Genomic DNA, 14662 nt, shown 5'->3' with positions numbered 1-14662 from the left:
CTGTAAGGTATTACAGGGGTACTCTTAAAGGTAAAAATGAGGCCCAGTAGGGTCTTGGTATTCTGAACCAAGACCCTATCTGTGGAAGATGTCCCAGAATCTCCTGTATCACACAATGCGTCTACAGAAACACTAGAATTCCCCAACAGACATATTCATGAAGAAACATTGTTCTATGAGTAGTAAGCTTTGAGAATGGGTGCATTCCTTGCAAATGTGATTGACAAGAATGTATATTTGTATTTTCAGGAAATCCCTACAAGGACCATTTCTTTATGGTCATATATTAATAGCCAACTAGATGAATTCAGTAACCCTTTCTATGTAAACTATGAAAACCACGTCCTTTATCCAGTTGCCAGTCTAAGCCATTTGGAACTATGGGTAAACTATTATGTGAGATGGAATCCACGAATGAGATCCCAGGTATGTCTTTTCCCCCCTTTCCTTCATTTTATTGTAACAGGTTTCCATGTTTGTTTGTTGCAGTTTTTAATAAAAATGTAACACCAGTCAGGTATCATGTACAGGGTTCAGATTGCATGAAGTACCACTCAAAGGTGGGGACTTAATTGGAGTAGAACTTTTAGTAGAACATTAACTCTCTCTTCTCTCTGGTTAAAACATCACATGCAACAGCTGCTGTAAACAGTTGGAAGGAGATCCACAAATTTTGGATGACCTTACCTTGAAAGCCAAACATTATTTGTGGTTGCCACTGTCTTTATTCCTCTGCTGAGTCCTTTGGCACATGCAGAGAATTTGAGTGCAGCAATATTTCATTTCACACTCTGCAGTGCGAGATATTCTTGTTACATCTTAATTAAACAGAGGTCTGGTGGCATTTTAAAGGCTAAAAAAAAATTGCATAAGTTTTCATGAATCTGGGCTCACTTCATCAGATGCATGAAGTATATACATAGATGTATACTTCACCAGACTTCTGTTTAATTTTGCTGCAACAGACTAACATGATCATCCTTCTGGAAATGTCGCTTCAGAGTTTCTCCATAAACTGTTGCAAAGAAAGGCTAAGTCTTCCAACCAGTTGTCTGCATGTGCTAGAAAATTTAGCACATGGAATGTTTCTGTTCTGTACAGCATGAAATAAGAGACTTCTCTTCCTTCATCCTGTTCCCCTCCTCCTCCCCCCCCCCACAGTCTGTGCAATTTCTGGAGGTAAGTGCTAGCATGAGGTTGAAAACATCCGGGGAGGGGCAATTGACAGAAAGATTTATGGTTGCCAGAGATGGTAACTTCCATAACTCTCTTAACAGCCACCATGCATATAATCTCCTAATGTCTGGGATAACTTAACTGTGTGGCTCTGCATAATGTGAAGTGACAGGGGAGCACTTAAAGCTGAGATTCTCACATAGGGTGTACAGTTCTGCATGAAAAAGATGGAACTGTGTAAATGTGTAGATTTGATTTCTGATTGCTGCTTGGCATTGAATTGCATTGTTTTTAATTTAATTTAATTTAATTTTTGGATTTATATCACGCCGTATCCTGCAAGTGGACTCAGGGTGGCTTGCAACAATAAAATCAAACAAATAATATCATAAACACAAACTGTGGTGATGTGAAAGTTCTGTGGCTCATTCTTACACATATTCATAATTGATGACTGGAGTGATGAGGATATACTCATGGCCCAATCCATAGTCTTCTGTGGAATGTATATTTCTAAATGCATCATTGTTACTGTGTCGTGGTCTTTAATACTATTGTGTGTACGTTCTTTTAAATTTATGTTATTACTGGAGTGTATTTTTTATTTGATAATCTCTGCTGTACAATTATTGTGTAACACTCCTGCTGATTGGATTAGTCAAGGCTGCTCCTTTTTCAGGGGCCACAGTTCTCTATTTCAGGGCAACAGGAGGACCCTGGAGGAAGGGACCCAGCGGTAGCATCATTCAAATAACCTGTGCCAAAGTACAAGGCACTTAGGCAAGCCCTTGTCTAAACCTTTTGGTAAGCAGTAAGCAACCAGAAATCAGAACTGGTTGGTGTATACCTGAAGTAGTTCAGTACCCAACTTGTTAGTCACAGGGGCAGTCTTAACCAATGGACTATAGGGGAAATTGCCCCATACCGCACACTGTGAGGACTGACTGCCAGTGGCTCCACCATTTCAATGAAGGGGGGCAGCTGGCTTTGTGGCACAGCTGCTTGCTCCTGCAGCACCTGAAGCTTGGGCACCCAGCTTCCCCTGGTAGCAGTGGCTTTGCCCACCTCACATGGGACAAGGGTTGTCCCTCGCTTGGACCATGGTGGCAAAGGGTATGTGCAGTGTGGGGCCCAGTAGGGGGTGGCAGTCATTCTGAGACCCCAGTTTGGATTTTTGCCCAGGACCTCAGAATTACTAAGACTAGCCATGGACAAGGTTGATGACAGAATATTTCTAGGATTTTGCACACTTGAATAAAATAAGAACACAAGCAGTACTTGAGAGTGGTGTTATAATGACTTTTTTTTAAAAAGCTGTGGTTTTTAGTTGTAAGCCACTTTGAGCTGAACTCTGAAGAGGCAGCATAGAAATATTCTACTTAAATAACGACACTTGATTTTAGCTAAAAGGCCAAGAAGCGGTTGGTCATGTATTGCTGCCCCTTGTATGATGATCTCAAATGCATATTTATCCAGCATATCTTTCAAAGGATTCCAGGAAGACTGGAGGAATGGTATGCTTCCTTTCTGCGAGCTGACCTTGAGTCTAGAATCTTGGTTATAGTTGCAAGTTCTGTGCTGCTGCCAGAGCCTACTAGGGCACAGTTCTGATATAGTGAATTTTATTGTAATACTTCTTAAATATTTTACTGTACCTTTTATGTATATCTTCTTGGAATTAATTTGTTAACGTAGATCTGTTTGCTGGTCTTTGACTGTAATAAATGTCTGCCTTTCTATATAGATAGACTCTAATCTGGGAGAACTGGGTTTGATTCCCCATTCCTCTACATGCAGCTGCTGATGTGACCTTGGGTCAGTCATGTGGTCTCTCAGAGCTGTTCTCTCAAGAGCTCTCTCAGCCCCGCCTACCTCACAGTGTATCTGTTGTGAGGAGGAGAAGGGAAAGGAGATTCTAAGCTGTTCTGAGACTCCAAGTGAAGGGAGTCTCCCTCTAAGCTGTAGAGTCTTGTGAGCAAAAATTCTGCTTCGTGAGCTGCTGGCATTAAAGTTGTGAGCTACTGCATAAATTAGTTTGCTCTAGGCCATTTTTCCTGAGCTAAGGCAAAAATGTATGAGCTAGAGGCTAAAACACAGTGAGCTAGCTCACACTAACTCAGAGGGAATACTGGGCAGGGTATAAATCCAATCTCTTCCTCCTCTTCTATCTACATAAATAACCAAATAAATTAAGAGTGTTGGATTTGGATTGCGGAAGCCTGGCTTTGGACATCCATCTCAATGGATCACCTTGGACCAGCCACACTCTGTCAGCCTCAAACCTACTTCACAGAGTAGTTGTGAGAGGGGGGAATCCATTTATGCTACCTCAAGCTTCTTAAAAGAAAGGTGGAGTAACTATGGGGAATGAATGAATCCTTAATAGACATCTTCCTTGAGAAGCTTGCGTAGTCAAAGCTCTTTTAGAAACATTCCAAGGCTTGAGCCATTATTATTTAGTGCTAAATCTTTTTACCTTTAGGTTTTGTGTTGCTGTACAAGAAGGAAATTTTGGACCTGAAAGCTGCATAATCACTAATTGCCTCATAGGACCTATTAGAAAGTCTCATTTTGCTGCCAGCTTGGATTATCCATTTGTGCTGACTCTTCTTTTCCTTCCTCTTCTGAAGTCAGACTTTCTTTTTATGACTGCTAGTAAAGGTACCTAATCCCTCTCTCTGGAATACCTTAACGCCCTTTGTGATGGTATATTTTTCTGCTTTCCCCCCCCCCTCAATGTGAATTTCTTTTTGGAAATCACTTGGTTTAAAAAACGCAGAACTGCAGGAATCTTATGCTTCTGATAAAATCAGGAAGAATTTTTTAAGCCATTCTGTTCGGCCAAAGGTTTTAAACATAGAAGTTTTGCCACAGTGGTATACAATAGTGGCTTGAGTCCTTCCCAAAGCTCTCCCCACCTGTTTTATGTCCCTATCATATGTTTGATTGAAGAACATTCTTAGTTCCTAGCTCTTGGTAGGAAAATGTTGTATCAAGGCTGCTTGAAATGCCATGTGAAAAAGGCTTCCATATAGGAAGGACGACACATATAGTGATTGCATGCTTATAGCAATATATGTGCAGTTTTCATTTTGTTTCCTGCACATATAAATGCTTTGGGTCATGTTTGAATTTTGTCATGTTTGAATCAACCTTCCATATAAGACTCTGCACAATAATACTTTGCATTCCCTCTTGAGCATTTCAGTGGTAAGCCAGAAAAGGAGCCCAGGAAACACTGTGGCATTAGGGGAATATCATGGCAGTAATGCTCTCTGGGTAATACAGTTTGATATGCCATCCTGGGTTGTGACTGTTGACATGAAGAAATGGGGAAAGAATAGTCGCAGTCCCGAGGAATTGCCCCATCAAAACATGCCTTCTGTGCTTTAAATAAGAGTTCTGGGTCCTTTCTGTTATAGAGGAATTCAGAACATTGCGGCAGTTGTGTGTCAGAATGAACACTTAAGAGTATGAAGCTGCCTCAACAGTGTGAGAACTTGTTTAAAAAAGGAGCAGCAGTGAGGTGGAAATAGTTGAAACATCACTTAGAACTGGGAAGATGTAAAAGAAGAAGTAATGGACTGTGACTTGACAGATCTGAAGGTGGTAGTTTTTGTTGTTGTGTTCTTCTTTGTGTAACATAAAATGGGTTAGACTTGGAAGAGGGCCATAGCCAGGATTTCAAGATTGGTGGAGAGCATAGTCACGATTTTTTGTTTAGTGGGGCCAGAGGGCTGCCTGGTCTGGCTCTCAGTGCTGGAAGGCAGGAAGGTGGCACCAGCCACGACTGGAGGCAGGAAGGGAACACACAGGGAGGACATCAGGGGTGGTAGGTGGGGTGCCTGGGACCCTATGGGTCCCATCATAGCTACAGGCCTGCTTGGAAGATATACAGCATACTACTTTTGTTATTTTTTTATTAATAAATTTTATTTTATTAAATCTAATCCAGTAACTGTAATATTATCTTGGAAATCTAATCCAATATAAAGGGAGCATAGGGAAAATAAATAATAAAAATATAAATCTAACATACAAGAATCCAATTTAGACCATTTAAACCATTGGATGCATATAACAAACAATTTACAAAAACAATACATAATATGCTAGGTATTAAGAACTGAAAAATAGCCTACAATTCTTTCTATTAGGCAAAAAGGAAATATTCCCAAAGAATTCCAAAACTGGGGCCCAAAGCAAATCATAATCTATAGCCAAATCAGTATCATTTTTGAAGAAAGGGTTATTCATTGTCTTTCCCATTACATACTGGTCCCATAACTTATCATACCACATTTCAATCGTGGGGGTATGTGGAGGTTTCCGATTTTTAGCAATCATCATACGAGCTGTCACCAACATTGTTGAGACTAAATATTTCTGATCTTTACTCGCCAACTTATCAGGCCAGATATCAAATAAAAGAAGTTTAAAATCTACTGGAATGATTAGATTGAATATAAATTTTATTTGCTCTACCACTTTATTCCAAAAAATTGACTGTTGGACATTCCCACCACATATGATACAGGGAACCTTTAGTTTTACAGTCCAACAATCTGGATTTGAAATGCTAGAGATTTTATTCATTGTGACAGGGTTTAAATACCAAAGTGAATATGTTTTTTAAAATTGGAGTTGGATACCAATGCTTCTAGCCTTAATGGAAGGGGAGTTCCAGATCATTTTGTTAAGCCATGTTACCACGACATGCCTGTGCATTCTAGCTTCTAGTACTCTGACTCTTCAGATTCACTTCACGTGAAGAGCCTCTATCAATTTTCAGGCAGTTTGACTTCTCATCTTCTCTTTAATCTTGATGATTTTTAAAAATTTCCTGAAGCGAGGGTGGACTGTGTTGAGTCTAGTACCCATTCATTCCTGTGTTTTCTTTCTAAGACTTAGTTCCTTTATTCCTATGAAATGTGTTTTTTCTGTGCTATAGAATCTAATTTTGGCACTTTTCTTTGTGCTATTTCAGTTTATATTTCCAGTAAGTTTCACCTTCTATAGTGGAAGCTGCATAAGTGTGCCTGCTTTTGGAAGAATGCAGCCTTCATCTCAAGTATTGGAGTGTTTGTGGTAATGCTTTATTTTAGGGATTAAAAGCAGCTCTGCCAGACTGTCTGCTTGTTGAAAGGGAGACAAACAGCAGCAACAGTGACTGCAGCACATTGTCCTTTTGAACAGTTCATGTTCTCAGGCTCTGATTCTCTAGAACAGAGCGTGACACTCTGCTTTACTGCACAGTGATAGTTCCCTCTGGTTTACTATTGCTTCCAACCTTTGCCCCCAAAGCCCCAAGGCTTTCTAGACAAGCAGAGGTGAGGTTCTGAGGCCAGGTGACCCATGGAGCTTGCAGAGTGAGCCTGCAGTTCCTGTAGCAGGTATATACCAGTCCTATACTCACCACCTGCCATGAGTTGTGGCCTGCCAGGTGCTTGACAACTGGCCTGTGTTCCATTTGTGAGCAGGAGGAACCATGGTGCATGCATTCATTTGGAGGTGGGGGGGGGTGGTCCCACTGTTTTTGCAGTGCTTTGAAAACCTGCCACACCCATTTGACCAGAGCTATGGTCCTGCCATATCCCTTTCAACTCTGCATTCTGTTTCCACCCTTTGAGGGAAGGAAGCAGTCTGGAGCTCCTCCTGAAGCATGGTAGCTCCAAGAGTTTAGGCGTAGGCTCAGGCTGCAGTGGTTTTTAAAATCTCTCTGCAGCCTTCTCTTTTATCTCCCATTGCTAAAACTGTTTTTAAAAGTGCCTTCAGAAGAAGATACACATTCCCTGCTGAACAATTTTCATTGACTGTCCTTGAGCTAGCAAAGGAAACTGCAACCATCCAATTAAAAGCCAAGAGTGATGTAAGTGAGTCACTATTATTCTGCCTTTTATTCCTATCCTTGTCAGTACGGCTTTCACTATGCTTCACAATGCTGAAAGCATGGACGAAAAGAGGTGTGTTCTACACATGCCAGCATTTAGATACTATTTAACAGTCCTTTTGTGGGTGTATTAGTTTGTGTTAGGTTTACCTATAAGCCAGAAGTCAGAAACATTGGCTATGTGCTGCCTCTTGTTGTGTATGTGTGTGCATTATATCACAGTGTTGCCCATTAGACTAGCAGGAGCATCTGACCTCATGCTTCCTAATCCACAGGATCCATTTATAATTAGCAACACAGTGAAAACAGAATATTATTGTATTTTTAAACACAAAATTGTGTTCTTAAACACAAAATCATTAAATGAAACCAACCTGAAACAAAATGAATATTTGCACACTTAGGTGGATTGAGTGCAATGCGACCTGAACTGTTATATAATCCATAATCTTTCCCAAAGTAGTTAGTTGTGATTTTATGCATTTTTACTGGACATTGTACCACACAGTAGAATAATAAGAGACTGGATTTATACCTTCAATTGGTATAAATGTACCCTTCACTCAGGAGCCTCAGAGGGCTTACAGTCTCCTTTCCCCTCCTCTCCCCACACCAGATACCCTGTGAAGTAGGTGGATCTGAGACAGTTCTTTTGAGAACTGCTCTTTAGAGAACAGCTCTGCAAGAACTTGTGGCTGCCCCAAGTGTTAGCGTACAGCAGCTGCATGTGGGGGAATGGGGAATCAAACCTGGTTCTGCCAGATTTGAGTCCATGCACTTGACAACTACCCCAGACTGGCTCCAAATAACAACGTAAGAGCTGACAGTGTGCCTGAGTGCTGTAGGAATTGGTGCTTGTTTAAAATCCAGCATCAGTTTCAAAACAGTTGAGCATCCCTGTTTTATAGCACATTAGGTGCTAAGGAATCTGAAAAGGTGTTTCAGGAATAAAATGGTTTCTAATATTCCTTGAACAGCTGTTAGTTGGCAGGTTTTCCTCCCCTATTCTGGATGTAGGGTTCCCCCCCACCACAAAGAAAAAAAGTCTTTTTAATTTGTTGTTGTACTGATACCACACCATAATAGAGCTACCTTTAGTAGCAATTTAATTCATGGCACTATAGTGGAGATTGATCTTCTTATCACTTCAGGTATTTATTGGTGCTAATGACTTTAAACGTATTTGTAGCCTAATTAAGTTAGTTAAGAAAAAAACTGCAAGAGCTGGTGAGAGGATGGCTAATCAATTTTATAGCAAGATTAGATCACAAATGATTCCCCCCCCTTAAATTATCAGTGGATGTAAAATTCTTCCCAGGTTTCTTGTCCACCTCTGTGGTAACATTTCCATGCTGAACACTGAAATAGAGCAAAGGTGGGGTTGCCTTTCTTGTCTGGCATGTTTAACTGCAGTTGAAAATGTGTACTGGATGCAAAGCGTTGCTTAGCAGACTGTAAGAATTCACAAAAGGAAAAGAGACCTGCACCTTCTTCAGGCACCCAGCACTGCATAAACTACTTGAATGCCAACCAGAATGGTTTCAAGTTTGCTCTTCACCCACCAGACTTCAAACGTGCTTGCAAAAGATGCCCTTTGACCTGCATGATGTTTGGCCTTCTTCAATGTGTAAGGGGCCTGGTAACTCACTGCAAAAGAAAAGCCCCAGTTTCAAAGACATGCTTATTTATTTTGCAGGTCCAAAGGACAAGTCTTGAAAACAGGTTTATGAGCTAAACCCTGTTTGCCACACCTCAGGAACTGTTGCTGTGACCAATTGAATTGTGTTTTGCTGCCCCTTCTGTAATTGTGAAGCTGCTCCTGAACCCATTAGCATCAAGTTTCCTTGGAGATACAGTGTATTAGTAATCTGTTTACTTAATATACAGAATTTCAGGTTGCAGAAGCAAGCATGTCGTTGGTATCAGATTCACAGCAACACTGGCAACCCTACATTCTGAAGTGCAGAACACTTACAATTTTGCCAGAATCAAACTGCTTCTTTAAGGTGTTGTTGTGTACATATCCCCTTTCCTCGTTTTCCTTCATTTGTCTGGAAGTACTCCCAAACAAGATCACTGGTAGAATAATACAGCTTTATTACACTTGAGGCAAATGATCAAAATGTTTTCATGGAATATATGGAGACTCCCTATAGAAGATTTTTAGAAAAGCTTTTTATGTTTAGCAAATTTGGGAAGCCATCATATGTTCATCTCCCCAAATTAATGATGAGCAATAAGAAAACACTGATAGCATGCCTTTCTTTTGCCATCATCTTGTCTCTCTTTTTATGAGCCTGTACTGTTTGTTTGCCAGTTGGCAGTGCAAGCCTATTTGGGTGCTCTCTAGTTCTAATCCCATTGAAATCAGTGTTTCTAAAGTTGGAGTAATTGCATTCCTGTATGAAAGAGAAATATATTCCAGTTTTGAACATGGAGGAGGAAACTAGAGATCATTTAATCTAGGGAGTCATTTAAAACTTAAGCCCAAGAGTTGCATTTCATGTGGTGCAATAGAGAGAATTCATATTTATTTTTTAAAATGTGTTAACAGATGCCAATTCACCAGAATCTGAAGGAGCTCCTTGCCATCAGAACTGAGCTCCAGAAGCGGGTAGAGGAATTGCAGCGGGAAGCAGCATCACGCTCCATTTCTTCTTCATCAGATAGGGGATCATCTCCTGTAGCCACACCGGTGCACACCTCTGTCTGATGTGTGACTGGAAAAGGTACAGTTCTGTTACGAATCATGCATTCCGGCCCACAGAAGACTTCTGTACTCGCTAAGGGTTGTGGGATGTTGTCACCTGATCTGCTGTCTGTCTGTTACACTGAGGCCAACAAGTGTTTCCCTGTGTGCAACACTGTAGAGAGGGTGGTGGTTGCTAGTTTCCCTATGTGTCTCTTTGATGTGTTTTAACTGAATTTACAATTGAAAAGTTAACTTTCTCTTAAGCAACCTACAACAGAATTGTCTGAAGCTGAGAATCCATCTGTCTGGCAAACAGTGCAAATGACACTTTGCTATCTTTTCCAAGGTTGGCCAAGCTTGCCATGAACCAGAACAAACAGAGTGATCATTTCTTGCAGGGGAACCCGCCTGGTTCCTTGGTACCTAATGTAATTGTTGGGTGGTTTTAACAATCCATAGCAGATAATATGTTTCTTGGTACAGTTGTAGATGAACTGATGCACTTTGAAATGAGTTTAATTTTTAATACTACAGCCAGTGTTATATTTTGAATAAACATGCCATTTAAAATGAACAGGATTTGCCAATTGTGAAACATTTTGTAACTGTAATATTATCTTGGAAATCTAGATTACTGAATACTATTTTCCCCTCACAAGTTTTCTGTAACTATTGCTCACTTTCATTTACATGAGACTGAATTTGTCTCAATCACATCATTGGCCTATCTATACAGAATAACTTCGGTATAGCCTGACAGTTAAATGTGTAAACTGCAAGTGTAAATTTTGTTCACCACATAATGCCAAAAGCTGTACACACAAAGGATTCCTCTTTCTACAAATATATACAAGTCTAATAGAATCTTCCAATGGCATCTGAAAAGACTCAAGTGTCCCTTTAGATATTTTTTAAAGTGTCAGGAAAAATAGTAAATTGTAATTATTATGACAGATGCATTTTTAAGCAGATCAGTCACAACTGGCTTCTTTGAGACAATAAAGGCTGTTGTGTTCTTTTAGTTGATGTTTGATAAAGTTTGCACAAGCCTCGAGCCCCAATAATAAAGGTGGGCTATAAATGAAGTAAATGAATAGACTCTTTACCTGCATTTCCTATAGAAATGTCTGGCCAACTGGAACCATAAGTACTGTACATGTGGTGTGTTTGTGGCACTACTAGGTAGGATTGCCTACAGGCTATGTGGCATATCCAGGCCTACACTCCCACCTACCCCTTACATGCTGCACTGTTGCTACTCTTTAGCTCTGAAGACTGTGGAGGGGCAAAAACCTCCAAGGGAGGGGGCTCTATGTACTCTTTGTATGGAGAATTTCATATTTACACTTCATGCATGGCAGCTGGCAACAAAGTTGGCCACCACACAGTTGCTTCTTTTTGCTCACTGCTCTTTTCATACCTAATTTTGAAACAATCTTTTTTCTTCCACTACACTTCACAGATTTAGCCTTCTTTCGTTTCTTGAACGCTAGAGATGGTACAATTCCTTTAAGCCTCATGAATTTATTGATTCATTGAGAATTCTTGATTTTATTACACAAGTAGCCAAAGCAGCACTGCCACAGCTAATGTGGTTTTGCTTATAACTCCTTAGAGGAGGAGCTGGGGTGGGGCAGGTTGTGACATGGATTCAGTCTTCATTCAGCCACTTTTTGAGGAGGGGGCATTCTAACATCTTTCTAATCTATTGGGGGGAATCCTGATACTTTTGTAGTCTGGAAACAAAACAGACTTTAAACATTTTGTGTTGCATTGCAGAGATCCATGCACATGGTTCAACAGAGTGTTCAGGGGCATTTTGGAGAGAAATTGATCAAAAATCTACTTAGGGCTGTGTATTTGATCTGACTTTTCAGATTGTAGACTGGCTTTTGCAATATTGCTTTGAAACTGATGCACAGATTTGAGAGTGTCCCAAGCAGTATTATTGTGCTTACAGGAAAGCAGGCAAGGCAGTACCATGATGTTCATAAAGAAGTCAGCAATTATTTCCTTCCCGTTAAGATTTGGCTCTGAATTTCTCACTATGAAGTATGCACTGAAAAAGAAAATTCTCAGAAGTGGGGTAGAGCAAGGCCCAACTACTTTATAATTCCAGGGAGTCTACTGCCTACACTGGCAGAAGAGACATGTGAAGACTTTTTTTGTATAGGAAACTGGCTCTCTGGCATTGTGCAAGATACACACAGACAATGTTGTACAAGTCAGTCTTCAGTTTATTGTTTTCCAGTTGTAATTCAGCAGTCAAGTTCAGATTTCCTTTCCCCATAATTCTTATATGCACTTTAGTAAAATGTGTCTGCCTTTTGACAGCATAATATACAATTTTCATCTGGGACAAATCATTTCTGTATTAGTAAAGGTATGTATTGCCTGAATAAAAACGATGTTCTTTTGAACACAGTCTACTCTTTATATCTGCTCTCTGCATTTTTCTCATTTCTTATCAAGCTTGTCTTTTTCACTCAAGTTTCCTTTTTCATTAGTAAAGTTATGTTCATCTTTTGGATCAGCACCAATTTATGTAATAAGAGCAAATAATCCCAGTGACATTAAAGATAGAATGATTGGGCAATTGACAAGATAATTACTGGTCAAAGCTGTGGCCTTAAACCTTTTGCCAAAGGAAGATGTTAAGAGCAAAAGGTATAAAGCAAGCCAATTCTCAAGCAAGTTCATGTTTATACACCCCCAATGAATATTCTCATAATTTATAAAATGCACAACCATTTTCCTTTTGTATTTTTCCCTTGATGTTGTATATAAATTCAGGGCACGGGAGGAAGGGGGTGTCTTATATACATCTTTGGCCCAGTGGAAGACATTAACGCATATTATTTGACCTAATCTGGAACATCTGGCTGAGTGTATTTGTAGCATTTCATAGCATAGGTAGTTTGCTGAGTAGAAAAACAGAAATTGATTCCTTCTGGAGGTGCAGTGCTACAGAGCTGGCACAGCTATAGAGACACTGGCCAGAAAAAGCCAAGTATATTGTTGCTTGTAGGAAAAGGTTCCAAGGGGGGAGGCTATGTAGAGCACGTTCCTTGCATGCAAGTCCTAGGTTAGGTCTCCAGCTTCTCCAGAGTCTTAAAAAGCAGAGACAAGAAGGCCCTCTAGGTGAGGTCTTTGAGAGCTACTGGGCCCATAATTAAGGTCATTTCCGTTATTCTCTGAGCATTTGTGGGCTGGTTCACGCTTATATGCAACAGAATGAGATGGTAAGTTAGAGTGCACCAAGCCATTCTGGAGATAATCAAATTTTAGAATGTACTTGTATGTTAAAATGTCCCTACAAAACAACAACAGCAGTATAGCAAGCTAAGAGGGGGTAGACCCTCTCTGCCAGCAGTACAAGTTTTGTACTTGCCTGGAGTTTTTAAAGCAAAGGGACATTCAAAGCTGAAATCTACCCACTGCAGGCCAAGATGCTACAGTCCATTTCACCACTTCAGTCATTATTAACGCAGCCTGTAGAATGCTGATTAGGCTGTAGAATGCTATAGAACGCTGACAGGCTGTAGAACGCTGACAGAAACTCCATACATAGCCTGCCAGCAACTGCCATACACCTTTGTCTTTTACCTCTGTTTTAAAAGTGGTAACAGCAGGATGAAGCAGGGGCAGACAACATGTACTGCTTCTCAAGGGCCTGGCCTTACCTCAACATCCTTTAGTTGCTTCTCCAGTATGTGAAACCAGAGTTGCTACATAGATATTTGCGTGGAAAATGCTGTGACAGCCAGTCAGTGGGGGGGGGGGGGGGGGTTGGTGGTGGTTAATGCGTTGGGGTTTAACTAGCTTTTTTTAAAAGTATACATTAGTCAGTTCCCATCAATAATCACCATAATTGCCCTGTATGCCTGATACCAAATTATGCTACAGCAAGTGGTGTGCATTTTCTATACACTGGCTTTTTAACCATTCTACCTAAAATTTACATTAAGGCATAACCATTTACCAAATCCATATAAAAAGGCTTTGGGGGAGGAAGTAGTTTAAAGGGTAATGTATTGCCATGTCACGAAAATCTGGTGTGGGTTTTCTTTTCCCCCTTAGTGGAAACATTTATTTTATAAAAAATTGCATTACATTATACATATTTCAAATGTCTAAGTGGTTAGTGGGTTATTTTTAACACTCAGATGCACTGTATTTTTAGATTCAGATCAGCGGCTGGACAGTGCAATAATAGAAATACAACAAAATCAACGACTTACATCTACAGAAACATGTCCCATCATTGGCAATAAGGAATTATCTTCATTTATCCAAGAAAATGACACCTAGTGCAAGTACTAGTGTCATTGTAACACATTTCCTCACTATGTATCTAAAGATGCACTATCTTATGCTACTCTAATTTTTTTATTTACTTGACTAAAATTAACTTTTTTTAAAAAAAATGCTACACTAGTTGGAAATGTATCATGTAAAAATTCAGCTGTGTGGTCTTGTTAGCATTGGGCTTATCTGTGCTCCGCAAAATTTGCAAACCACAACCTTCCTTTAACAATCTACTCTACAGAATCGAAAGGCAATGTCAAAATGGAAGCCACCAAAAATCACCTACATTGGTTATAGTGGGTGTGTGCTGTTTTGTTTGACTCTTGTGGAGACCCTTGGTGTTACAGCATATGCCATGCACAAGTGATTTACATCAGCCTCCATTCTGGTTATTGTACAGTGTGAAATGCCCTTCAAAAAGCAACTGAACTGCATTCCTTCTTTGATGTCCCCTGTTTTAGTCCCATAGAAGCCAACAGTAAAATGAGACTTCTGGGGAAAGAAGCTTATCATGGCATTGTTAGGAAAGCTAAATACATTCAAAAGATGTGTATTTCTTTCTTTCTTTAAAGCTACTGTAAGGCTTTTGAAATACA

The 14662-nt window shown here is 40.1% G+C and overlaps 1 protein-coding gene across 6 annotated transcripts in view; it reads left to right on the top strand.

Moving 5' to 3' along the window:
- The window catches only part of MTMR1 (myotubularin related protein 1), a 57614-nt gene extending 45436 nt beyond the window's left edge, over window positions 1–12178 (top strand). For all 6 annotated transcript variants that reach the window (XM_060250089.1, XM_060250087.1, XM_060250086.1 and 3 more), the window contains 2 exons: window positions 250–426; window positions 9621–12178. In XM_060250089.1, coding sequence (XP_060106072.1) covers window positions 250–426; window positions 9621–9779 — 336 coding nt within the window. In that variant the 3' untranslated portion in view covers window positions 9780–12178. The remainder of the gene's footprint in view (window positions 1–249; window positions 427–9620) is intronic.
- Window positions 12179–14662: the final 2484 nt, after the last annotated feature.

The sequence above is a fragment of the Heteronotia binoei genome, chromosome 11, assembly GCF_032191835.1.
Source record: "Heteronotia binoei isolate CCM8104 ecotype False Entrance Well chromosome 11, APGP_CSIRO_Hbin_v1, whole genome shotgun sequence".
NCBI lineage: Eukaryota > Metazoa > Chordata > Lepidosauria > Squamata > Gekkonidae > Heteronotia > Heteronotia binoei.
This window is presented reverse-complemented; position numbering and strand designations above follow the sequence as displayed.